Genomic DNA, 27,526 nt, shown 5'->3' on the forward strand with positions numbered 1-27,526 from the left:
TCAAAGTTTATGTCACATTAATTTACCTTACTGGCCCAAACTTAGCAGTGTTTACTCAGACAATTATAGTGCAGCAACTTTCCTGTATCTACAGAGGTAACTATGTCAATTCAGCGATGTGTGGCATCTTTTCTATTTGGAAACATGCAATTTAACAAGAATATCAGTAAACTGACAAATATCTAAGATTTATTTTACTGCCCTCTGGATAAATATTTCACTGGCTTCTGTTAGGGCGTTATGCAATCGTTTATAATAACTCTCAGATGTTGTAAGTGACAGTAGAAAAGCCATCATGGCACAGAATATCTGAGCTGCTTTTCTTTCCGCCCGAATACACTTCGTAGCATAAGCAAGGTGAATATCCAATTCACTGTATTTTGTGCATATAACAGGAGACGTCCTTGTACATTTCTTTACTTTACACACTTGACATTCATTACAATTTTGTTGGATAGACATCTTCTATTACTGATGTCTACACTAAACGTAAGGGATTTTTCACTGTTACGATATCTCCTTTTAGCAACAGACAAAAGCAATACTGCAAGCTTGTGCTTACTAAGTAGAATGTAACAGTTATTTTCACTATTTACAACAGCAACACATTGTTCATTTTTAGTAGGATGTTTCAGCTGCCTGGTGAACTCTGAAGCCTGACCTCACTTCGCTGCAGAGTAGCAGTTTCTTCATTTTCATGATTTCCAACAACACACTTGTATTTATTACCGTAAAATTTATGACTTCAATTAAAATTCACTGTTTCTGGTATTTTACGATGTAAAATGGTTGAAATGCGTAGTCACATCAATAAGTTTACAGCATGAACGCGCACGGAGAACATAAGCAAACTCAGTTAATCTGCTTCCATCGACAGAAAGAACTATTGCAATAAGCCCCTGCTCATAGTACAGTCGATATGTTCGTCAAGGATGTTATATAAACGGGTTGCTGTGGAAACGGTGGCGCCAGAATTAAATAAGAAGACAGTGTAGGCAACGTTTTACGTTTGACGTTAGTGAGACAGCTGGGCAGTCATGCACCGCATCTGCTTTAGAAAGGTGTTTAAACACGAACATGATGATTTACTAGACAAACAGTATATATTCTGAGAATTAAGAGGAATCACCTAATTTTATTACATGAACTTTGCGGTTTTTGGGCACTCATGACGTCTAGATCCCCTTTAACCTTGTCCACGAAGATGACACTGCCCTGTTGAGACACAGATTGGAGCACTCGCGTACTATATACTTCCTCGCTGATTTCAGGTGCAGTACGAGTCTACTGACACATATGAATTGATCTCCCTCGTATGATGTTACTTGGGATCTGTCTGCCCCTGGCAGTTGACTGGTCAGCGCGACAGAATGTCAATCCTAAGGGCCCGGGTTCGATTCCCGGCTGGGTCGGAGATTTTCTCCGCCTAAGGACTGGGTATTGTGTTTTCCTAATCATCATCACTTCATCCCCAACGACGCGCAAGGCGCCGAAGTGGCGTCAAATCGAAAGACTTGCACCCGGCGAACGGTCTACCCGACGGGAGGCCCTAGTCACACGACGACGACTTGGGATCTTGCAGATGGTGAAACTATAGTTTGCTTGAACCGCTGCTCTATCCCGCTTTACAACGTTTGAAATGCGGATGACATAAAGTGACGATTATTGTCAGAAAGTATCGTAGTAGATACCCTCTCTTTTTAAATTTTAGTGGCAAAGGCACTGTTCGTAGGTGATTTCGTTTGAGTTTCCATCTGTGGTACATATTTGAAGTTACATATTACATTCACCACTAGGAACCATGTACCTCCCTGTAATGGTGTGCCAAAATCGAAGTGAAGTCATTGGCATAAATGTTCGCTGTAGAGCTGGCTGGTTGTGTCTTATGGCCACGTAACATCAGACTGCGTCTTCATTGATGGCGCCAACATAAAGCCAGCAACGTGAGGCTCTAGTAGTGGTTTCATTCTGCTCGTATTCCAATGCGCTCTGTGCAGAAGTACGACCATGCGCAAGCGAACTCCGATGGGAGCACAACCCGGTATTCAGAGTCAACCACATATACTAACGTGACACTGTTGGTTGTTGTAAGGCATTCCCGCACTGAGAAATATGCCTGACATGCCGGGTCTCTGCTCTTAGTTAAGTGCTCTCTCTAACCTCATTACACATAAGACAACACCCCGTAAAGTAGCAGATCGCTGCCTATTTATGTCGCTACTTTGCACGACATGTTTGTGAACTCGCTCAGGGTGTTTAACTGGTGGTGTCCAAGGCAAAACATAGGACCCTGTGCATGTCGCATTCCGTATGTGGATTTCGTAATTTTAGTTACTAAGAAACAATGTTCACCGTTGGAGCCGTTGCACTGACTTATTAAGGAGGTATAGGAAATGAACAATAAAATCAAGGACTAATGATTAATGAGACTGGCCCGTGTAGATAAAGATGAAATATCTGGGCGCTGTTTATTGGTTCAATAAACATCCTTCTCAGTTTTTTTGTTGAGCCGCAGTACATTTTTGGAATGCCAACCCCATTGGTTGTTCGATGTCTTCAGCATATTTATACAGTAACGCTCCTTCACTGAACTTTGTAATCCGAATGACTAACTTGTGGCATATTTTTTCGAAGCGTACTGTTTTCAAAAAAATGTTCAAATGTGTGTGAAATCTTATGGGACTAAACTGCTAAGGTCATCAGTCCCTAAACTTACACACTACTTAACCTAAATTATCCTAAGGACAAACACAAACACCCATGCCCGAGGGAGGACTCGAACCTCCGCCGGGACCAGTCGCACATCCATGACTGCCGCGCCTCAGACCGCTCGGCTAATCCTGCGCGGTGTACTGTTTTCTTTGCTACTTGATCGGCTGGGAGACTTCTGCAGACTGTTCCATTTATTTAGCATAATCATTATGTTTGCCTGTGAGCAACACCAACTATTTAAGTTCTTAGGCATCTGTTCATCTATTATTACATCAACATGGTCATGTGCAGACACTACAACATTATCACATAACTAGTGTCTCAAGTATTTTACACTCAGTTAAGAAATAAGCAACATTATCGAACAGATATTCCACCTAAGGATGCACAGTTGATGTCTCCAGATATCGAAAATCGTAAGGAGTGGCCCCTGTTCCAGGTGAGAAATCTAAATAATCTGCTCGAATTTCAACATTTCGAATGAATTAAAGCAAGATCGGTATGGACCGCAAATGGAATTCTACTACAACGGCACATATTGAATCGCCAAAATTTCATTAATTTTATTATCGGCAGACAACAGCAGTTAGGTCTGTCTGAGAACATTTACTGATGCGTCAAAGAAACTGGTATAGGCATGCGTATTCAAATACAAAGATATGTAAACGGGCATAATACGGCGCTGCGGTCGGCAACGCCTATAAAAGACAAGTATCTGGCACAGTTGTGGGATCGGTTACTGCTGCTACAATGGCGGGTCATCAATATTTAAGTGAGTTAGAGAGTGATGTTTTAGTCGGCGCACATGCGATGGGGCACAGCACAACGGAGGTAGCAATGAGGTGGGGATTTTCCCGTAGGACCGTTTCGCGAGTGTATCGTCAATATCAGGAATCCGGTAACACTTCAAATCTCCGACATCACTGCAGTCGGAAAAGATCCTGCAAGAACTGGAACAATGACGACTGCAGTGAATCGTTCAACGGAACAGAAGTGCAACCGTTCCGCAAATTGCACCAGATTTCAATGCCGTGCCATCGACAAGTGTTGATGTGCGAACCATTCTACGAAACATCATCGGTATGGGGTTTCGGAGACAAAGGCCCAATCGTGTACCCATGATGACTGCATGACCCGAATCTTTAAGCCTAGATTGGGCCCGTCAACTCCGACATTGGACTGTTGGTGACTGGAAACATGTTGACTGGTCTGACGAGTTTCGTTTCAAATTGTATCGAGCGGATGGACGTGTACGGGTATGAAGAAACCTCATGAATCCATCGACCCTGCGTGTCAGCTGGGGACTGTTCAAGCTGGTGGAGGCTATGTGCACGCCGGGGTGGCCGAGCGGTTCTAGGTGCTACAGTCTGGAACCGCGTGACCCCTACGGTCGCAGGTTCGAAACCTGCCTCGGGCATGGATGTGTGTGATGTCGTTAGGTTCGTTAGGTTTAAGTAGTTCTAAGTTCTACGGGACTGATGACCTCAGAAGTTAAGTCCCATAGTGCTCAGAGCCATTTAGCCAATCTACTGGTGCCACTCTTATGCTACTGGCACTAAATCTTAATACACATCATCTTTCAGATGAAGAATGATGCCTAACAACTTTCGTTTACTTCGCACAACTCCTTCTTGGTGTTGAGATCAGTGTATTAATGAAATATGGTAGTGTTTTATGAGTTTCTGCCACGATAGAATATCGAAAGTTCGATATCCGTATTTCGGACTTCTATGTGGATTATCTTCCGTTTATGTTGAAATATTGTCGCTGATCAATGATTATGATCCATGTAGTCCAGGGCCGGTAACAACGTGCCAAACGCCATACGTGTGTGGTGTGCGGGTGTACGGGTCGCGAGCGGGAAAAGGCCCGGCCGCTCTCTGCTTTGCTCAGTCTTTCTCGGAAGTAATCGGAACAGTGAGACACTTCGCTGATGAAGAGGACATGGCGGGTGCCATAACCCGATTTCCTGGAAACGTCGTTCAGTGGAAGACGAGTCAAAATGTATGAACACGTATCGACTTTTCTATAGATACTCGACCGTTTCTGAGCAAATGGGGGTGAAGGGTTTACACATTATTTAGATGCCTTTTAACGAGTGCTAATCGTTGCCGATATGGTGGCACAGTGGCTAGCCTCATGGCTCCTCACTTCTGCGCTCTGTGTTCGAAGCCCCACTATTGCTTTTATTTATTTTATTATCACTATATATCTAGTTAGGGGACACAATGACGTTGTGGTAATTGTAAAATTACAACTGGATTTCACAGTAATCTTACATTTATTATATAATACATGTGTCTATGGTATTATCAGGGGTTACAATCTTTTTAAATTCTCATAGTCTTATATTTCATTCATATATCAATTCTCATATCTATTCTTACGTTTATTATTATCTTTATTATTACGTTTATTCTTATGTTTACTCTTCAGCAGGATTTGGAGCATTCCCTTGGATGATACGAATCATAAGAACATTCGAAAAATAGAAATTACGAGCTACGCGAGCACAGCGCTTAGGCAGGTTTGCCGCAATGACATTTCTTCGTATGGATATCGCTTGGGAGAGAAATGTCGTTAACAGTTCTAAAGATTTCATGCGTTGGCAATAATTCCGTGGCAAACCACGCATAACGGATCATTTCACCCCAATATTATGCTTGCAGCTGATTATGAATCAAGGTGCACTAAAGGAATTTCACGGAAAACAATTTGAAATAACTTTCTCATTCACTTAATGGTTTTTCTCAAAAATTCTTTCACCAGATATACAAATAGTAGAAGAATAAGAATAACCCTATTTCAATAGCCATTGGGAAACGTGCGTGTAGCAATCTTCTACGTACAGGGATAGATACATGCAAAATAAAAACAATAGTGGGGATTCGAGCATGGGGTGCAAAAGTGCCAGTCCACGACGCTAGCCATTGTGCCACCGCTTCGGCAGAATCGTTCACTCACTGTCAGGCACTTGTAGTACCTCGAAAACTTTGACTGTCGTTATCTCAGAAACGGTCAAGTGTTCGCTTATTCTGAGTCCTCTCCCCCTCAGAGATGTTTTCGGGAAATCCGATTATGGCACTCGCAGTGTTTTCCTCGTGAGAATTTTTCGGTCGGCATAACTCTCTTCAGTTGTCGACTATCGTGGTGTCAGCGCTGTTTACCTTTCATATACATTCGTGATATGAAGGATGTTCAAAGGTTAAGTGGTTGTTCGCACAAAAAGAGACAGTCCAACGATCTATCATCACAATCTTTAAAAATAAATAATAATGACAGAAAAGACGGATAAGAGTCCTCACTATATATCACGCAGTCGCGTAAGTGTTCGATACTATAGATTTGCTATGTAAAGACGATACATACCGTGTACAAAGAGTTTAGTTGACAGAAAGAACAAAAAATTAGAACGATCGATACATGGGGTTCACTACCCTGTACGTTAAGAAGCACTTTGTACAAAATTTGTAGGCACGGAGCACGTGAAGGTTAGTGGTACGAGTAGTAAATTTCTGCAATAGTGCTCATTGTTCCACTGTCAGTTCCAACAGTTTTTGCTGGAACTAAAGGAAGAGTATGATGACTTTCTATATTACTGCAAAGCACTTTGGTTAAGTTTAGAAGCATGTCTGGAACGATTATTCGATTTAAAACTCACTATTCATGAATTTGTGAAGGAAAAGGGAGTGTAGTAACGAAAACTACACTCCTGGAAATTGAAATAAGAACACCGTGAATTCATTGTCCCAGGAAGGGGAAACTTTATTGACACATTCCTGGGGTCAGATACATCACATGATCACACTGACATAACCACAGGCACATAGACACAGGCAACAGAGCATGCACAATGTCGGCACTAGTACAGTGTATATCCACCTTTCGCACCAATGCAGGCTGCTATTCTCCCATGGAGACGATCGTAGAGATGCTGGATGTAGCCCTGTGGAACGGCTTGCCATGCCATTTCCACCTGGCGCCTCAGTTGGACCAGCGTTCGTGCTGGACGTGCAGACCGCGTGAGACGACGCTTCATCCAGTCCCAAACATGCTCAATGGGGGACAGATCCGGAGATCTTGCTGGCCAGGGTAGTTGACTTACACCTTCTAGAGCACGTTGGGTGGCACGGGATACATGCGGACGTGCATTGTCCTGTTGGAACAGCAAGTTCCCTTGCCGGTCTAGGAATGGTAGAACGATGGGTTCGATGACGGTTTGGATGTACCGTGCACTATTAAGTGTCCCCTTGACGATCACCAGTGGTGTACGGCCAGTGTAGGAGATCGCTCCCCACACCATGATGCCGGGTGTTGGCCCTGTGTGCCTCGGTCGTATGCAGTCCTGATTGTGGCGCTCACCTGCACGGCGCCAAACACGCATACGACCATCATTGGCACCAAGGCAGAAGCGACTCTCATCGCTGAAGACGACACGTCTCCATTCGTCCCTCCATTCACGCCTGTCGCGACACCACTGGAGGCGGGCTGCACGATGTTGGGGCGCGAGCGGAATACGGCCTAACGGTGTGCGGGACCGTAGCCCAGCTTCATGGAGACGGTTGCGAATGGTCCTCGCCGATACCCCAGGAGCAACAGTGTCCCTAATTTGCTGGGAAGTGGCGGTGCGGTCCCCTACGGCACTGCGTAAGATCCTACGGTCTTGGCGTGCATCCGTGCGTCGCTGCGGTACGGTCCCAGGTCGACGGGCACGTGCACCTTCCGCCGACCACTGGCGACAACATCGATGTACTGTGGAGACCTCACGCCCCACGTGTTGAGCAATTCGGCGGTACGTCCACCCGGCCTCCCGCATGCCCACTATACACCCTCGCTCAAAGTCCGTCAACTGCACATACGGTTCACGTCCACGCTGTCGCGGCATGCTACCAGTGTTAAAGACTGCGATGGAGCTCCGTATGCCACGGCAAACTGGCTGACACTGACGGCGGCGGTGCACAAATGCTGCGCAGCTAGCGCCATTCGACGGCCAACACCGCGGTTCCTGGTGTGTCCGCTGTGTCGTGCGTGTGATCATTGCTTGTACAGACCTCTCGCAGTGTCCAGAGCAAGTATGGTGGGTCTGACACACCGGTGTCAATGTGTTCTTTTTTCCATTTCCAGGAGTGTAGAACATCCGGAATGGATTGCAGACCTTGCATTTTAAGTGGACTTGACAGTATTGAAACTGACGAGGACAATTACTTTGGTCTACTCAATTAGAGATTCCAAGTCTCGATAATCACTTTGAAAAGGTGCTACAGTATTTCCACCAACATACACACATAAAAAAAGTGTTGCATCATTATTCCACATGGTGGCATTGCTGTCAGGCTTTTCCCCGACCCATAATCCGTAAGTAGTTGTCATCCACTGCAGTAGTAGCCCTTGGGCGGCACGAGGGAGGAATGTCATCGACAGTTCCTGTCTCTCTGTATCTCCTCCATGTCCGAACAACATCGCTTTGGTTCTCTCCGAGACTCCTGGACACTTTCCTTGTTTAGAGCGCCTCCTGGCACAAAGTAAGAATGCGGACGCGATCGAATCGCGGTATTGACCGCCTAGGTATGGTTGAACTACAGACAACACGAGCTGTGTATCTCCTTCTGGTGGAATGACTGGAACTGATCGGCTGTCGGACCCCTCCATAGAATAGGCGCTGCTCATGGATGGTTGTTAACATCTTTGGGCGAGTTTAGTGACAACTCCGAACAAAGGGACTGCGTCAGTAACACAATATCCACAGCCAACGTCTGTCTTCAGGAGTTATGGCAACCGGGGTGATGGATTTTTTGATGTGTGTATTTATGTCCAAGACGCTTATCGGATTAAGAAGCTAAGTAAATCACATGTTTCTTCCGTGTTTGTGAGTTAATCTGTTAAGGAGGCTACAGTCATACTCAGTGCGACCTGTTCTACTTTGCTTGGTTGATTTGGGGGAGGGAACGAAACAGTGAGGTCATCGATCCCATCGGATTAGGGAAGGAAAGAGAAGGAAGTCAACCGTGCCCTTTCAAAGGAATCTTCCCGCCTTTTGCCTGAGGCGATTTAGGGAAATCACGGAAACCTAAATTAGGTTGTCCTCCCAACTGCGACTTCATTGTGCGAGCCACTGCGACACCTCACTTGGTAATAAGTCACGATTACCTGGCAATCTCAGTACGAAAGTCTGTGAAACTGTCCCCCTCTCTCCATGTGCTTAGTGTTTGTACTAGATAAAAATTAGGCTATCAGCGTCTTCAGTGCGCCAAGCATAATTCAGTGACACTGAAAATTTGTTTTTGTTATCTATATTGTTGAGAAAGGAGAAAAATGAAACAAAGTCATATGCAGTGTAACTGCATTGCCATTTAAATGCGGCGCATCAGTGTTTCCCCCTTTTACCCCTCCACATGGTCGGACATCAAGGGGCAGCGGTGGGTGGAGTGTGGTTCAAATGGCTCTGAACACGATGGGACTTAACATCTGAGTTCGTCAGTCCCCTAGAACTTAGAACTACTTCAACCTAACTAACCTAAGGACATCGCACACATCCCTACCAAAGGCAGGATTCGAACCCGCGACCGTAGCGGTTGCGCGGTTCCAGACTGAAGCGCCTAGATCCGCAGCAGTACTGAGTGCGACGGCGCTCGTGGCAGTGCGCGGCTCCCAAGCCGAATTCTTAAGCACCCCTGACCTACTCTACTCACGTAATACCTATACTTGATACGATTTTGGGTCAAGTCGGCAGACATAATCTCATCTTTAGACTCAATGCATGTACTTCACATTGCTGTGTCCAGCTAGTTGACACAGTCCTTAGCACAGTCGACTCGCATACAGGAGACTGATGGTTCAAATCTCTCTGTGGTTATTAACTTTAAGTTTTTCGTCTGTTTCCTTAAAGGATTCGAGGACAGTTCCAGGAAGATTCCTTTCAAATGGACACGGCCCATATGCCTTACCATTCTTTCCCAGCCCAGTGTGTGTCCTGTCTCTAGTGACCTCATCATTGAGGGACAGTTAAATCAGAACCACCCGTCCTTCCTTTCAACATTCTAATTTTTCTTCCAGTATTAATTTTGTCTTCGTGTATTCTTCGCCAACGAGGTTTGGTCTTCATTTCAGTCAGTGTTGAATCTCTCTCCGTTTTAGAAATAATTTTCTGATAGAGAAATTGACCGTAGCGGGTCTTTCCGTTCTCTCACACTAACTTTTTAGGGATAGTGTCCTAAGCTAACAGAGTCTGGTAAAATTGCATACATTGTCTTTCTAGTCACTGCTACAAGACGAATTAGTTTGCGGTATGAGGCTATGTTCTTGTATTGGCGACTTTGTTACACCAAAAATGACGACGCAGTTTCCTTAGATGCTTATGTGTTATGTGTAGAAACCGTTTCACAAGTTGTGATAACTGTTATTCTGGGACATACTATATCTGGATCATTTGATTTATAATATTTCGTACATAGATTGTGAGTAAACACTTTCCTTGCAATAATTTTCAACATACACTCCTGGAAATGGAAAAAAAGAACACATTGACACCGGTGTGTCAGACCCACCATACTTGCTCCGGACACTGCGAGAGGTCTGTACAAGCAATGATCACACGCACGACACAGCGGACACACCAGGAACCGCGGTGTTGGCCGTCGAATGGCGCTAGCTGCGCAGCATTTGTGCACCGCCGCCGTCAGTGTCAGCCAGTTTGCCGTGGCATACGGAGCTCCATCGCAGTCTTTAACACTGGTAGCATGCCGCGACAGCGTGGACGTGAACCGTATGTGCAGATGACGGACTTTGAGCGAGGGCGTATAGTGGGCATGCGGGAGGCCGGGTGGACGTACCGCCGAATTGCTCAACACGTGGGGCGTGAGGTCTCCACAGTACATCGATGTTGTCGCCAGTGGTCGGCGGAAGGTGCACGTGCCCGTCGACCTGGGACCGTACCGCAGCGACGCACGGATGCACGCCAAGACCGTAGGATCCTACGCACTGCCGTAGGGGACCGCACCGCCACTTCCCAGCAAATTAGGGACACTGTTGCTCCTGGGGTATCGGCGAGGACCATTCGCAACCGTCTCCACGAAGCTGGGCTACGGTCCCGCACACCGTTAGGCCGTCTTCCGCTCACGCCCCAACATCGTGCAGCCCGCCTCCAGTGGTGTCGCGACAGGCGTGAATGGAGGGACGAATGGAGACGTGTCGTCTTCAGCGATGAGAGTCGCTTCCGCCTTGGTGCCAATGATGGTCGTATGCGTGTTTGGCGCCGTGCAGGTGAGCGCCACAATCAGGACTGCATACGACCGAGGCACACAGGGCCAACACCCGGCATCATGGTGTGGGGAGCGATCTCCTACACTGGCCGTACACCACTGGTGATCGTCAAGGGGACACTTAATAGTGCACGGTACATCCAAACCGTCATCGAACCCATCGTTCTACCATTCCTATACCGGCAAGGGAACTTGCTGTTCCAACAGGACAATGCACGTCCGCATGTATCCCGTGCCACCCAACGTGCTCTAGAAGGTGTAAGTCAACTACCCTGGCCAGCAAGATCTCCGGATCTGTCCCCCATTGAGCATGTTTGGGACTGGATGAAGCGTCGTCTCACGCGGTTTGCACGTCCAGCACGAACGCTGGTCCAACTGAGGCGCCAGGTGGAAATGGCATGGCAAGCCGTTCCACAGGACTACATCCAGCATCTCTACGATCGTCTCCATGGGAGAATAGCAGCCTGCATTGGTGCGAAAGGTGGATATACACTGTACTAGTGCCGACATTGTGCATGCTCTGTTGCCTGTGTCTATGTGCCTGTGGTTCTGTCAGTGTGATCATGTGATGTATCTGACCCCAGGAATGTGTCAATAAAGTTTCCCCTTCCTGGGACAATGAATTCACGGTGTTCTTATTTCAATTTCCAGGAGTGTATTTGTAGTTGTGGGGGTTCATGTGTTTAAGCGTCATGTCTTTGTAGAAGAAAAGCTACAATTGCAGGTCAATGAGATGATATTAATAGTTGTAAAACGACATATGTAAATAATTTTTTCCACAACCACAGTTTATGCTTCTTGTTTTGCCATTTGTTACTGTTTATGGTAGTATAGCATGTAGTTTATCGTTATTATTTTTTATTATAGTGATAATGGCTGGAAGTATACATGTATCAGTAATCAGCAGTTATCTATTTGCAAGGCGCAAGAGCCGCGCGGGATTAGCCGAGCGGTCGAAGGCGCTGCAGTCATGGACTGTGCGGCTAGTCCCGGCGGACGTTCGAGTCCTCCCTCGGGCATGGGTGTGTGTGTTTGTCCGTAGGATAATTTAGGTTAAGTAGTGTGTAAGCTTAGCGACTGATGACCTTAGCAGTTAAGTAAGTCCCATAAGATTTCACACACATTTGAACATTTTGAACAAGGCGCAAGAGGTCAATGTACTCCAAAGTAAGACTATTTTAGAATTGTTGTAATGATGTCCAAGAGTTGATAAACCTTTGTACCTACAACTAGTTGGCTGATTTTCTCAACTCATTCATATACATCCACCGTTACCGAACAGTAACTATGTTCAAAATTTTATCACTATTATTATAAGGCACACGCTGAGTGCGCGATTTAGATGCTCGCTATCTCAGATGTGATACCGCTAGGATTTTATATATCATCAGTTTTTGATATTGTCGAATGCTTTCAGACTAACACTAACAGCTAGGAGAATTACGTTTAATGTCTGAATTTTCCGCTCAATAAACATTTCAGTGCTTTGTGTCAGACAACATGCGATAAAACTAAAGTCAGAACTTCTGTATGGTGACAGTTTTCTTAGCGATAAAAAAGTCTTCCTAGACAACATGGTGTGTTTCCGGTTGTGGATAAAAACTGAGTGCCTTTATAAACGCTTCGATGTGGGATATTAAATTAAATTAGTATGTTCATAAATTCCTAGGCTTCATTTGTGCAAAAATAGGATTTAATTGTTGAATATAGCTTCCCCTCTGCTTACGAAACAGATGCAGATAACGTGGCGGATTTTAAAAAGAAATGCTATGCATAGTGTCAGACTTTGGTGAATGTGTGCATTCTTGCTTTCAGAGCTCCGTGGGACGAAAACTGAAGTGCATGCGTGAGAGACAGTAAGTTTTGTACGAGGTGAAGCTAAGTGGCCCTCAAAGCCTCTTAACCAAGGACCTAAGATCCTCTGTTCGGAGAAATTCACTAACAAGGGCAATGGAGAGAAGCCAAACTTCGATAAGCATTTCACTGAAGGGGAATAAGAGTGCGAAAGAGGTGGTAGAGCCATAATGAGACGCTAACAGCTACTCCAGTTAGAGGTGGAACTATCTAATTAAATTCATCTAGAACCTCTTTCATAAGTTCACTCAATACTCAATGTAGCAAAACCAGTCCTTCCCCTGTTGTATATTCCAACAGCACTAACTTAATAACAAAGACACTACGTTGTTCACAATAATGGGCTGATAAAGGCGAGGAAGTTCAGAATGTTTGTTCCTTAATTGTATATTTCCGTGGGCATTATGTCACTGACCATTTTCGGTGGTTTGTGTGTCAGTGACAGAACAGCGTCTCTCGACATCCAGTATAACCAATACCAATATCTGAAATGGCTGAATTAGAAGTAGGACAGCAAGATTACAGTTAACAATGAATCGCTTGTAGATGCATACGATAGTAAATTTCCGTTCAACCACATATGGAATTACAACTTAACCCTAACTTCACTAAAGTACCAAAGAAACTGGTATTGGCATGTTTATTAAAATACGGAGATATATAAACAGGCAGAAACGGCGCTGCGGTTGACAACGCCCTATAAAAGACAAGTGTCTGGCGCAGTTGTTAGATCGGTTACTTCTGTTACAATGGCAACCTATGAAAATATAAGTGAGTTTGAACATGGTGTTACAGTCGGCGCACGAGCGATGGGACACTTCATCTCCGAGGTAGCGGTAAAGTGGGGATTTTCCCGTACGACCATTTCGTGAGCGTACCGTCAATATATGGAATCCGGTAAAACGTCAAATCTCTGGCATCGCTGCAGCCGGGAAAAGATCCTGCAAGAACGGCACCCACGACGACTGAAGAAAATCGTTAACGTGACAGAAGTGCAACCCTTCCACAAGTTTCTGCAGATTTCTATGCTGGGTCATAAACAAGAGTCAGAGCGCGAGCTATTCAACGAAACAGCATCGTTATGGGATTTCGGAGCCGAAGGCCCACTCGTGTACCCTTGATGACCGCACGACATGAAGCTTTTCGCCTCGCCTTGGCCCATCAACAACGACACTGGACTGTTGATATCTGGAAACATGTTGACTGGTCAGACGAGTTTCGTTTCAAATCGTATTGAGCGGATGGATGTGTACGGGTACAGAGACTACCTCATGAATCCATGAAACCTGCATATCAGCAGGGGACTGTTTAAGCTGGTGGAGGCTCTGTAATGGTGTGGGTCTTGTGCAGTTGGAGTGATATGGGACTCCTGTGACAGGTGACACGTACGTAAGCATAAAGTTTGATTATCTGCATCCATTCATATCCATTGTGCATTTCGACGGACTTAGACAATTCCAGCACGACAATATGACACCGCACACGTGCAGAATTGCTACAGAGTGTCTCCAGGAACACTCTTCTGAGTTTAAACACTTCCACCAAACTTCCCAGACATGATCATTGTTGAGCGTATCTGGAATGTCGTACAACGTGCTGTTCAGAAGAGATCTTCACCCCGTCGTACTCTTACGGATTTATGGACTGCCCTGCATGATTAATGGTGTCATTCCCTCCAGCACTACTTCAGATAATAGTCGAGTCCTTGCCACGTCTTGTTGCGGCACTTCTGCGTGGTCGCGGGAACCTACAACGATATTTGGTAGGTGTCCTAGTTTGTGTGGCTCTTCAGTGTATTGTAATACACTAGAGATAACTGTGTCAATGAAGTGAAGGTATGATTGGATATGGCACGATGCAATGTGCATCTCTGTAAACATTGTGTATGAAGAACCGTATCACAACTGCATTTAAGTGCTCACGAACATTGAGAAAAACATACATTGTGCAAATAAAATATTAACGATGAAGTCAGGGTAAGGTGAGACATAGAATCAAGGAAAAAATTTAGCTAACCGGAGATCAGAAATGAACTATTGCGTAACAAATATCTCTAGGACTCGGAGGTTTCTGAATCTATCCTAGCTTACTCTAGCTGTTATCTTACAGCTAATACAGATAGTTCTTTAACTATATCATGTTAAATGCTAAGACTGAAGTCAGAACCCAGCAAACAGAATCTGACTGTGTACGACGGGTGAGAGTTTTTTGTGATTATTACTGCTTGAAGTTTGGCAAATAACTCATCTACACAAAACGTGATTAATTACTTACAGTTATAAACTTCTCTGTAGAAATAACACTACGGTGTGGTAGTCGATAAGTTGTACCGGAATGGGGATCTTTCATAAGAAGAGATCTATAAGCCCCAAGTTAACGGTGGTGGCGTAATGGTAAGGCATTCGACTGTCATACGGGAGTACGGAAATTCACATAGTGCCTGGCGGTTGAAATTTAGGATTCCCGTGGCTTCTCTAAATTGCTTAAAGTTTATTTCAGGGTGGTTCATTTGTACGGACACGATAGATTTCATCCCCAGTCTTTCTCCAACCAAAATTTATCGTCCATCTCTAAACATTTCGTCGTCGCAGGGACGTTGAATCTCAGGGACGTTAAACCTTATCTTCCATCATAACTATAATCCCTGCGTTAATTTTTGCTACTAACGTGAATGAATTTTTGTCCTTTCCGGCGCATCAGCAGTGACCTAGGAAACAAATAAAAAAGGAAGACACATATTCTCAAATCATCCAACATCACTGTAAGGAGCTTGTCAACGTTACAAGATCTTTAAAGCGTTGTGTAGCATAGATAATGCGTTGTGTAGCAAGAGGTAATCAAATACAAGAGGAGTTCAATAAACAGCGCAACCATTTTTTTTCTTTTTTATAGGCCAGTTTCTGTTGAAACAGTTCAAACTTCGTTGTGGGACGAGCGCTTGTAGTTTCATGATATTTCGATATGTGGATGCGTTATACGTAGCCTTCTAACAGGTGTCTGTAATGGTGGCGCATTCCAAGCAGAGAGTACCTTCTGCCTTAAAACCAGAGCATCGCAGATACTAACATGCTCTTGGAGAATCCCTACGGACTCCTGGCAGTGAACAAAAGCACAGTGAGTCATTGGTCGAGGCATCTGGCATGAACTCAACAAGGTCCAACAAACATATCCCAGTTATTGTGTGGCGGCCGCCCAAAACACAGCTTTGTGACTCCTGCAGTGTTGGAATGTGCGGACACTGTCATTCGAGGTGATAGATGGATCGCAATCAAAGATATTGCTGCTAGACTGCAGGTCTCTGTTAGTAGTGCTGACACACTTGTCCACCTGTTGGGGCACTCAAAGGTGTATGCCAACTGGGTTCCCCCCTCGCTAACGGGCGGTCATAAAGAGTAACGAAAGCTATCTATGCGGAATTCCGTGCACGTCATCGTCACAGGCGATGAAACAAGGGCTTATAAACAAAATGGCAATCCATGGAATGACGCCACACCACCTCTCCTCCAAAGAATATAAATCCGCACCCTCAGCGGGTAAAGTCTTGGCGACTGCCTTCTGGGACTCTGAAGGGGTTATTCTATTTGATGGCCTTCCACATGTTGCAACGACCAACTCTAAAGCGTATTGTGCTACCCTCAGGAAACTGAAGAAACAACTTCAGTGTGTTAGTCGCCACAAAAATGCAAACGAACGTCTCATTCTCCATGACTGAGCAAGGCTTCAGACAAGTCTACGCATCCGAGGGGAACTCACAAAACTTCATTCGACTGTTCTTCCTCATCCACCCCACAGCTTGGATCTCGCACCCTCCGAATTGCATTTGTATGACTCAATGAAGGATGCACTAAGCGGGAAGGAGTAAGTGGGTGATGGGGCGGTTACTTACACAGTAAGACGTTGACTTCGACATCCACCAGTGTAGTGGTACCATGCGGGAAACAGTCTCTCCCAGTAAGGCGGCGTAAGGCCTCCGCATTGAAAGAGATTATGTTGAACAGTATGGTTTATAGCCAAAAGAGTGGGAATAATATGGTTTATTGGAATTTTGAAAAAAAACCACCCTTCTTTTAGGAGAAAAAAGTATTGCCTTACTTATTGAACTTCCCTCGTATAATAACGAGGAAAATATAAACAGCTACTATTGATCAAGCACTCTTCTAATTGTGTCTTCTTTTTATACAAAAAAAAAAGAATCAGATAGGTGCTGTCGAATGAAAGAAGTGGCATCTATTTACACACGGTGTAAGTGCGATGACAAGATGATAAAACTATCGTCTGGATATAGAGATGTCGTTAATATTAACTAAATCTTGTCTTTTTTATATCGTTCATACTGTTCAATAACGAAACTAAACTGCTATCACGATTTTAGAAGTAGTCTTGTTAACAGGGCTTTCAAAAGTAATTGTGTAGTGTTAGTTCATTTCACATGAAAAAGCGTGAAAACTGTGACAGCATATAATTCATTGTTACCGACGGTTACCTCCAACAGAAAACGCAGTTCATATAGGTGTAAAACGAAGTTAATCCTATGCTTGGTCACATAATGAATGTCTACACTTCTGTTGAGGGAGTTATACAGGTGACACGTCTTAAAACTAAAACCCCAGAAAAGAACATCCAGAGAGTTTACAATAATAACTTGGAAAATAATCAGTCCGAGGCTTATGAAAAAGTTGGTGACGTGATGAAATAAGAAGAAAGAGGACTCTATAATTGTAATGGAACGAGTTGGAACAGTAGTTACAGCAATGGACTGCCATTTAGCGGAAGTGTGGTTGAAACATCCATTCAGTCTTTCTGATTTGGGTGGCCATTTGGTTTCTCTTTATAAAGTAAAGGAAATGCTAGTGCGGTTCATTTGCATAATACGTTGTAGGGTTTTCTCTGTATTCGTTTAATATCCAGGCTTTTCACCGTCTTTAGAATCCGTTTCTTTCCTTTACATTTTATGTGAGGCAAACACTGTTACAACATTTTATGAAACATCGGTTCCGTACTTGTTGAGAGCTTAAGAAAATGGAATACCAAAGGAAATTTCGCATCAATGTATGTACCGTTTCGTACAGGAAACTTCTGATTACGTTCATATACTGCAAATTGGGTGTGGTTCAGTGCTTCGCGAGAAAGTCCTTTTGATCTTTCTGATAGCTCAGGTCAGTGAGTCTTGGAATGCAAACATAGTGATGAGAAAACATCTGTTAGGCGCACTACGAATTTAGTAGTTTGGGCATGTTGGGAATGTGGGTCTCACGGTGAGCGTGCAAGGGATAAGTCCCTGCAGGCGCATTAACCTCTGTGCCCTCGGTGGCTCAGACGGATAGAGCGTCTGCCATGTAAGCAGGAGATACCGGGTTCGAGTCCAGGTCGGGGCACACATTCTTAACATGTCCCCAATGATATATATCAACGCCTGTTTGCCGCTATGGTGTCGATTTAATTATCATTTCATTGAAAACGTAGTTCATTTCATTGATTTCCTCAGAAACAGAGGAAAAGAATGTTACACACGTCTCTGGATAACTGGCTGAAAACGTTGCAAGACCTACACCGAGAAAAAGAGACACCAGTTTTCAACAGGCTATTTCTCCTGTAGTGGGAAAAACTGACGATCTGAAAGATAAAAGTTGGAGTAAATAGTTTTTTCCGATTAAGCATACTATGATTCCATTCTAGGAACACAACTAAGAGATTAATTGTTATGTCAGTCCCATGAAGATACTAAAGAAATCGCAGTTGGGTATTTTGCAGAATTTCAATAGTTACGGTTGAGGAATGGGATCTGCCTGCAGGGAAAAATTTTGAAAAGTATGTTGACGTAATAGATGATTATGTCTAGTCTAGTAAGGTCATCCGAAGACCAGTATCAGTGGCAAAGCGATTTAGAAAAGATAGCTGTATGGTGTGTCAGGTGGCAGTTGACGCTAAATAACGAGGTGATCCACATGAGTTCCAAAAGAAATCCGTTGGAATTCGATTACTCGATAAATAGTACAATTCTCAAGGCTGTCAATTCAACTAAGTACCTGGGTGTTAAAATTACGAACAACTTCAGTTGGAAAGACCACATATATAATATTGTGGGGTAGGCGAGCCAAAGGTTGCGTTTCATTGGCAGGACACTTAGAAGATGCAACAAGTCCATTAAAGAGACAGCTTTCACTACACTCGTTCGTCCTCTGTTAGAATATTGCTGCGAGGTGTGGGATCCTTACCAGGTGGGATTGACGGAGGACATCGAAAGGGTGCAACAAAGGGCAGCTCGTTTTGTATTATCACGTAATAGGGGAGAGAGTGTGGCAGATATGATACGCGAATAGGGATGGAAGTCATTAAAGCAAAGACGTTTTTCGTCGCGGCGAGATCTATTTACGAAATTTCAGTCACCAACTTTCTCATCCGAATGCGAAAATATTTTGTTGATCCCAATCTACATAGGTAGGAATGATCATCAAAATAAAATAAGAGAAATCAGAGCTCGATCAGAAAGGCTTAGGTGTTCGTTTTTCCCGCGCGCTGTTCGGGAGTGGAATGGTAGAGAGATAGTATGATTGTGGTTCGATGAACCCTCTGCCAAGCACTAAAATGTCAATTGCAGAGTAATCATGTAGATGTAGATGTAGATGCAGAAAAGGGCACTTTTTCGAGTGGATCATTTTTTTACTGCAAGGCAACAGCCTTCTCGTCATATTCTCTAACATACGTTCGTAATGATAAAAGCACTAAATATTAAAATTGTTACTCAGTAACGCGCATAGTAGTAAGCGATATTACATGAAGTAACTAGACCAAAATAAGCATGCTACTTATTTATGGTCGAAAAAAGCTAATTTTAAGAAAAAGGTAATACATTACGTAAGTGAAGCTGTAACTCGTTTTCTAAATGAAACGATTTCGGGATATATAGCAAGCAGCAGCTTGAAGATAGTCTGTGAACATTTTTGGTGGTCTATAAATAGCGACAGGTAGGACGGAGTAAACATATACATTAAACTGTAATTTACACCACTGTCTTACTGTGTGATGAGAGTATGATCGAATGTGAGATGAGTAAATGAGGAAACGCGTGAATCAAAATATTTTATATCACTGGCGTTGAGTACATGCTTCACGTTTAATGTCAGCGAACAACGACAAGGTGTTCAATATATGGCCGAATAGCTCAAGTAGAACACCATACGTCAAAATGCATGTAATGACTGTAGCTGACTAAGACCATCAGTGATCGATACTATTTAAGAATAGTTGGTCTCTCGTGATAACGGCTGTGTAATTCATAACCGTTTTAAACATGTTGGTGGGGAAACTAGTAGGTGACGATGAATCGCAGGAAAAGTGCATTAACGAAGGAGGAAAGCGGTTATTTTTACACACAGATATATCGATGAATCAAATAAAGGGAAGACAACATGTATAGGTATTTTAAATCGTAACGTAGACTGCCAAGATAAATCGGATTCCGGAAATGACAAATGTCGGAAATGACGAGCTCCACCGTCAGTTCTGCAAACGTCGACTCATTTCCTGAAATCCGCCCAAAATCAACAGCGGTTACTGTGTGTAATGGAAAAAATTCACACGTTTCACCAACAGATGACGCATGTACATCTCTCCAGCATGGTACCTGAGAATTACAGTAGCATCCCCATCGTATCTACACTTATTTCACTACTCTTCAATTCATATTTTAGGGTCTGGCAGAGATAAACTTCAAAATAATAGCAGATGTAGCTGCATTCTGTATTGCAAATGTGAATGATACTAAAAACTGTTGTTATAACAAAAATGAATGCTTCACGCAGATTTGCAGTACTGCACACGTCCTTATCATGTCGGAATCGATATTTTCTGAAAAAAAACAAAAAAATACACAAGGCCACTGTCGAATGGCGATCTATCGCGGATACATTCGAATGGTGACCCAAAAATCTCCAAATATTATGAAGTACATTTAAATTGCATTTACACTGTAAAAGTCGGCCGAAAGAACAAAACGAGTCAGATTTGCATCCTTACTGGTATTCTTCTACCCAGGCAGCACACAACGGGTTTATTTTGGCGACTTAAGATTTGCTGCAGGTGTCATAACACCTGCAGGATAACAACTGAAGCCGACGTGATTCCTGACAGTCAGAAATAGCGTCGAACATTTCCAAACTTCAGCCTATGCATTCGTTAAGTGCTAATATTCAATAGTTTTACTTTTCTTGTGTAATTTATAGTTTTTAACTTTCAACCAAGAAGATATGTATTATTATGTATATTTTCACCAACACTTTTAGTTTAGAGTCTTTGTACATACTACACCACGTAGTAGGTTTCCTCTCTATTTCCAAACTTTGAAACCTGAACAAAGTTTTACATGGCTATTTTTCCAAAAATTATTACTATTATTTTCAAAATCGTTTCCTACTTATATTCAAACGTTGTTTGTGAAATTATCAGCTACCAAGTAAAATATGTACAATCTTACTTTCAGATAAAGTCACACAATATCCATGTCGCAAAAAACGATTTGAAGCTTGTACAAATATCCCATGTGCTCCGTAACTCACGATATTCCAGTTTGAAGCCTTTTGATTTATATATTTACTAAATCTAAATATCGATCTCGTATCTGGAAATAATGATGGTGGTACACTGGAACATGTTTAAAAGTGTCTTACATTATATGACGTAAGACTTAAATTACGTGTTTCTCTCCGAAGATCTTGATATGTCAGTTACGGCCGAAACTGGTCTGTGGATGATTACTTTTATCGTTGCCGGAAATAAAATTCCCTTTATATATGTAGTGTTCGTAAGAGATCTATTAAAAATAAATACAAATTAGTCTTGACGAAAGGCGTTTTAGCTTCTGTAAAATGTATAAGAGGCAGTGAAATAAAAACGAGATAGATGGGAGAAAAGTAAACTGGGCCTACTGTACAGAAACTGGTCTGACTATATCATGTTCCATGTACAAAGTGTCATTACCGATACAAGATATCTGATCACGCATTTTGCGATACTCTTTTTCAGTTGTCCTACATTTTGTAAATATTACCTACAAAAAATTATTTGGATTATTTTGATGAATGTAAATGCCAGCGAGGTATGTAAGCATGGAAAGATTTAATTATCTTCCACCAATGTGTTGTTATATATGTAATATATGTATTTAACAGCCCATGGACTATCAGTACACTATGTGATCAAAAGTATCCGGATACCTGGCTGAAAATGACTTAAACGTTTGTGGCATCCTCCATCGGTAATACTGGAATTCAATATGATGTTGACCCACCCTTATTCTTGATGACGGCTTCCGAAGGCATGCTTTCAATCAGATGCTTGGAAGTATTATTGGGGAATAGCAGCCCATTCTTCACGGAGTGCTGCACTGAGAAGAGCTATCGATGTCAGTGGGTGATGCCTGGCTCGAAGTCGACGTTCCAAAACATCCCAAAGGTGTTCCATAGGATTAAGGTCAGGACTCTGTGCAGGCCAGTCCATTAGTGGAATGTTATTGGCGTGTAACCAGTCCGTCACAGGCTGTGCATTATTAACAGGTGCTCCATTGTGCTTAAAGATGCAATCGGCATCCCCGAGTTGCTGTTCATAAGTGGGAAGCAAGAAGGTGCTTAAAACATCAATGTAGGCCTGTGCTGTGATAGTGCCAAGTAAAACAACAAGAGATGCAGGCCCTCTCCATGAAAAACACGACCACACCACAACACAACCACCTCCGAATTTTACTGTTGGCACTATACATGCTAGCAGATGACTTTCACCGGGCATTCGATATACCCACACTCTGACATCGGATCACCACACTATGTACTGTCATTCGTAACTCCTCACAACGTTTTTCCACTGTTCAATCGTACAATGTTTACGCTCCTTACACCAAGCGAGGCGTGGTTTGGCATTTACTTGCGTGATGTGTGGCTTATGAGCAGCCGCTCGACCATGAAATCCAAGTTTTCTCACCTCCCGCCTAATTGTCATAGTACTTGCAGTGGATCCTGATGCAATTTGGAATTCCTGTGTGAAAGTCTGGATAGGGGACTGCCTATTACACATTACGACCCTCTTCATCAGTCGGCCGTCTCTGTCAGTCAACGGACGAGGTGGGCCTGTACGCTTTTGTGTTGTACGTGTCCCTTCACGTTTTTCACTTCACTAACACATCGGAAACAGTGGACCTAGGGGATCTTTAGGAGTGTGGAAATCTCGCGACACAAGTGACACCCAATCACCTGACCACGTTCCAAGTCCGTGAGTTTCGCGGGGCGCCGCATTCTGCTCTTTCACGATGTGTAATGACTACTGAGACCGTTGATACAGAGTACCTAGCAGTAGGTGGCAGCACAATGCACCTAATATGAAAAACGTACGGTTTTCGATGTGTCCGGATACTTTTGATCACATAGTGTAGGTAAAGTAAGGTAGTTGCTGTGCAATATTTTGCCGAGAAAAGTTTTGTATGGCCCCATACTGTCAAGCTGGGTAAATATTGGCCATTCTGTCTAAATAACAATGCTCAAAAGTATCTTTCCATAATTTTGAACCACAAAAAGTGTTATTTAAAATTGTGAAATTATTTCAAGAATATATCAACATGATGAAATCTGTAACATGTTCGTTATTTTGATTAGAATTGATATAACAAGATAAAACCTGTGAACTCCTGCAGACTCAAATACTTTGTCAATATTCTACAGGAAAGAGAGGCAGAAGACCCCCATACATGAACCACGAGAAACAACGAAGAAGTATTTTACTAGATAGTTGCTAATTATTTTGATCAATCAACATTTCTGAACGTTCCACTCTGTTACTCAGTGCACTGCTACGAAGGAAGAAGTACACTATGTGATCAAATGTATCCGGACTCCCCCAAAACCAAGCGTTTTTAATATTTAGTGCATTGTACTGCCGCCTACTGCCAGGTACTCCATATCAACGACCTCTGTAGTCATTAGACATTGTGAGAGAACCGAATGGGGGTCTCCGCAAAACTCACGGACTTCGAACGTGGTCAGGTGATTAGGTGTCACTTGTGTCATATGTCTGTACGCGAAATTCCCACACTCCTAAGCATCCCTAGGTCCACTGTTTCCGATGTGATAGTGAAGTGGAAATTTCAAGGAACACGTATAGCACAAAAACGTACAGGCCCAACTCGTCTCTTGACTACATTTGAAGAAGGTCGTGATGTGTAATAGGCAGACATCTATCCAGACCATCACACATGAATTCCAAGCGGTTTCAGGATCCACTGCAAGTACTGTGACAGATAGGCGGCAGGTGAGAAAACTTTGATTTCATGGTTTAGCAGCTGCTCATAAGACATAACAACAAGCCGGTAAATGTCAAACGATGCTTCGCTTGGTGTAAGGATCGTAAACATTGGACGATTGAACAGTGGACAAACGTTGTGAGGAGTGACGAATGACAGTACATAATGTGGCGATCCGATGGCAGGGTGTGGGCATGACGAATGCCTGGTTAACGTCACGTGCCAGCGAGTGTAGTGCCAACAGTAAAATTCGTGGGCGGTGGTCTTATGGTGTGGTCATGTTTTTCATTGAAGGGGCTTGTACCAATTGTTGTTTTGTGTGGCACTGTCACAGCACAGGCCTACATGATGTTTTAAGCACTTTCTTACTTCCGACTATTGAAGAGCAATTCGGGAATGGAGACTGCATCTTTCAACACGATCGAGCACCTGTTCACAATGCATGGCCTGTAGCGGAGTGGTTACACGACAATAACATCGCTGTAATGGTCTGGCCTGCACTGAGTCCTGCACTGAATCCTATCCTTTGGGATGTTGTCGAACGCCGTCTTTGTGCCAGTCCTCACTGAGCGACATCGATATCTCTCCTCAGTGCAACACTCCGTGAAGAACGGGCTGCCATTCCCCAGGAAACTTTTCAGCACCTAATTGAACCTGTGCCTGCGAGAGTGGACGCTGCCATCAAACCTAAGGGTGATCGAACACCATATTTAATTTTAACATTACCGATGGAGGGTACCACGAACTTGTAGGTCATTTTCAGCCAGGTGTCCGGATATTTTTGATCAAATAGTGTATGTGTACTGAAAATTTGCTGAGACCGAATTTAATTAATCAATTTGATTCTGTAATTATAAGTTGGGAAGACAGATTACTGAATCATGATTGTTTTTAGGTGTACACTTCTTCGTCCAATGCAAATCGACGCCACGAATTTCTTTCTTCAGGGCTCCGCAACTATGGAGATCACGTGGGGAGAGATAGGGACTGTATGGAGGATTGGGCTATGTGTAAATGCTTCCCAGCCAAATGCCGGCAGTGTAGTCGAAACAGTGTTGTGAATATGTGGGTCGGGGCCGTCGATTTGCTTCTGATGAAGACATGCGTCCTGGATACAATCACTGACCGTCTAATCTCACAGTGGAACAACTGTATTAACAGTTATGGTAATCACATTTGAAATAATGATCAGTCTAATTACTCTCTTTCCATCTGTATCTTCTTCATTTTCTACCCCTTGTACAGTGTAGACTGCTTCACACTGTTACTGAAACTCAATTTGTAATCACATTTTTGCTGTAAAATCGTTTTTATTTGGTGCCCATCATATCAGAATTTAATAATTTAATTTCTGGTACCTCTTGCTAGGGCCCACACTTGTTTACACGAGCAATTCCAATGTTAAACTTTAACCTCTCTTAAACTTTCGTGAACTGTGCAGATATAACTGATGAGGACTCACCATTCCTCATGATGCGACACTGCGCCTCCGGGGAGCCTGAGTAGCTGTAGCGAGACGTGACAGCTTCACGTCGAGACAGCGTCTCCGGCGGCACGTGCACAAACGGGCACCATGAGAAGAACTGTTTGAAGCCCCGACGGAATCTGCAACAGGAGACAACAAAGTAGATGTTGAAGTCTTGCAAGACACAGTCTGCTCTATGAAAGATTCACGTTGACTGCCAACCTGTAAATCGATTCGTAACCAAAAAGTAGAATTAATCATTAAACCATTTGGAATTTTATGGGGTCATGTGCCATTCTTGTTACGAATGAGGTATTGTGGCGTGGAAATTTATTACATTAGGAGCATTCCGAACGAGATTACTCTGTGTACAAGACGAATTATCCGTATCAGCGAGAAGCCGGTTTTGTACCTCGTCAGACCTTGTCTTCTTTGTCTTCAATTCTGTATAACGTCAGGATCACATGGAGTAATCAGTCACGACACAAAAGCTTTTTACAGAGGCCCATCACAGTAGCAGTTACTAGTAAGGCACTGTGTATAAGACAGATTATTCGTATCAGCGAGTAGCCTTGTGAGCCAATGCTGCTTTGCGTTCATTTTATTATAACGTCACTATCACATAGGCCAGCCAATCATGATACAACAATTTGTTACAGAAGACAATCATAGTGTCTGTCCCTAGAAAGGAGCTTCTAACGATGACGACAGAGGACTTCGACGAAAGCTCGACTATTTACTTAAACTTGAAGAGGCAAGATGACATACAATATTTTGTAGTGATTTCGTCATGATAAATTTTGTCCTACATAATTATATAGGTTTTCCACAGTTTCCCTAAATCATTTGGATCGGAATCTCGATATGACACCGCGTCCAGTCCATCCTTCGTCCCATTTCCGTAGTGCTCTGTCCTGAATGACCTCTCATAAATAGCAAAAGAAGACCATCAGTTCGTTTCCTGCAAAATGACCCTTTTTTTCACTTCTGCAAAATATTTGTTGCGCCTTTTGCGGATCTGTCATGCTACTTTACTCAGAAAGAGACAGCACCAAACTTCCGGAAGAAAAGTCGACCAAGTTATTTCTTTCATGTCATTAATCATAGTGGATTTTTTTTCTGTATTTCATGAGTGAATGTCGTTGGGCAATTGCGTGTATAGTGGAAAAGAGAAAACGCAGAAGGTGACGAAGAAGGGCAGGGGTCCTGACAATGACAGATGAGTGTTTCTTCCTGACACTTTTCAAAAAGGTAGGAAATCAGAGACACAATGCAGAGAGCACAGGAAAGTGGTAGAGCTTAGGTTACCGGAGATGAATAATAACACTAGAGCCGTGCAAATTCCAGACGCTCTGTGCAACTGTCCCAGGGGAGAATTTTCACTTCGGAGAATCAACTGTTAATTCCATCCACCACCTACACCCTGCCGTATGGCGTCACTGTGGAAGATGGCCACGAAAAAGTACGTCTTAGCAGAGCCAGCAAGCTTGGTATATGCCCCTGATTATTGTAACACCAGATGGTTTACACAGGTTAGAATGCTACTACAACAGTCGCCACCCACAGAAGGGCGGAGGGCGGGGCTAAGTGACGTAAAATACTGTTGTTGATGGCCATGATAGGAGTGGCGGTGACGTTTAGCTTTCAGGTGAACGCTGTTGATACCAAACTTGAAGTTTGTTAATGGAAAATCCAGAAGCATCCCTACATGCCGAGCAGGAGTAGGGGAGGAATCTAAATGTGATTAGACAGAGGCGCCATGGAGGTGCAGAACGACTCACCAGATTGGCCGGAGCTTGTTAAGTGCCGATGGATTGATGTGTCGAATGTAGAAAGAGAGAAATGGCGCGCCGCCACGATTCTGTAAAAACCCAAGTTTTTGCATTCAGAGAGAGTTCTCCGTCAGATCACTGGGGGGCCGACTCCGTGTCGCTCGTGGCTATCCTCGGTAAG

At 43.5% G+C, this 27,526-nt stretch overlaps 1 protein-coding gene across 1 annotated transcript in view; it reads right to left on the minus strand.

The window, feature by feature from the left end:
* Positions 1–27,526, minus strand: part of LOC126249318 (tachykinin-like peptides receptor 99D) — a 386,848-nt gene that overhangs the window by 188,599 nt on the left and 170,723 nt on the right. The window contains exon 3 of the mRNA XM_049950972.1: positions 25,571–25,713. Within this exon, the coding sequence (XP_049806929.1) occupies positions 25,571–25,713 (143 nt within the window). The remainder of the gene's footprint in view (positions 1–25,570; positions 25,714–27,526) is intronic.

This window comes from Schistocerca nitens, chromosome 3 (assembly GCF_023898315.1).
Source record: "Schistocerca nitens isolate TAMUIC-IGC-003100 chromosome 3, iqSchNite1.1, whole genome shotgun sequence".
Lineage (NCBI taxonomy): Eukaryota > Metazoa > Arthropoda > Insecta > Orthoptera > Acrididae > Schistocerca > Schistocerca nitens.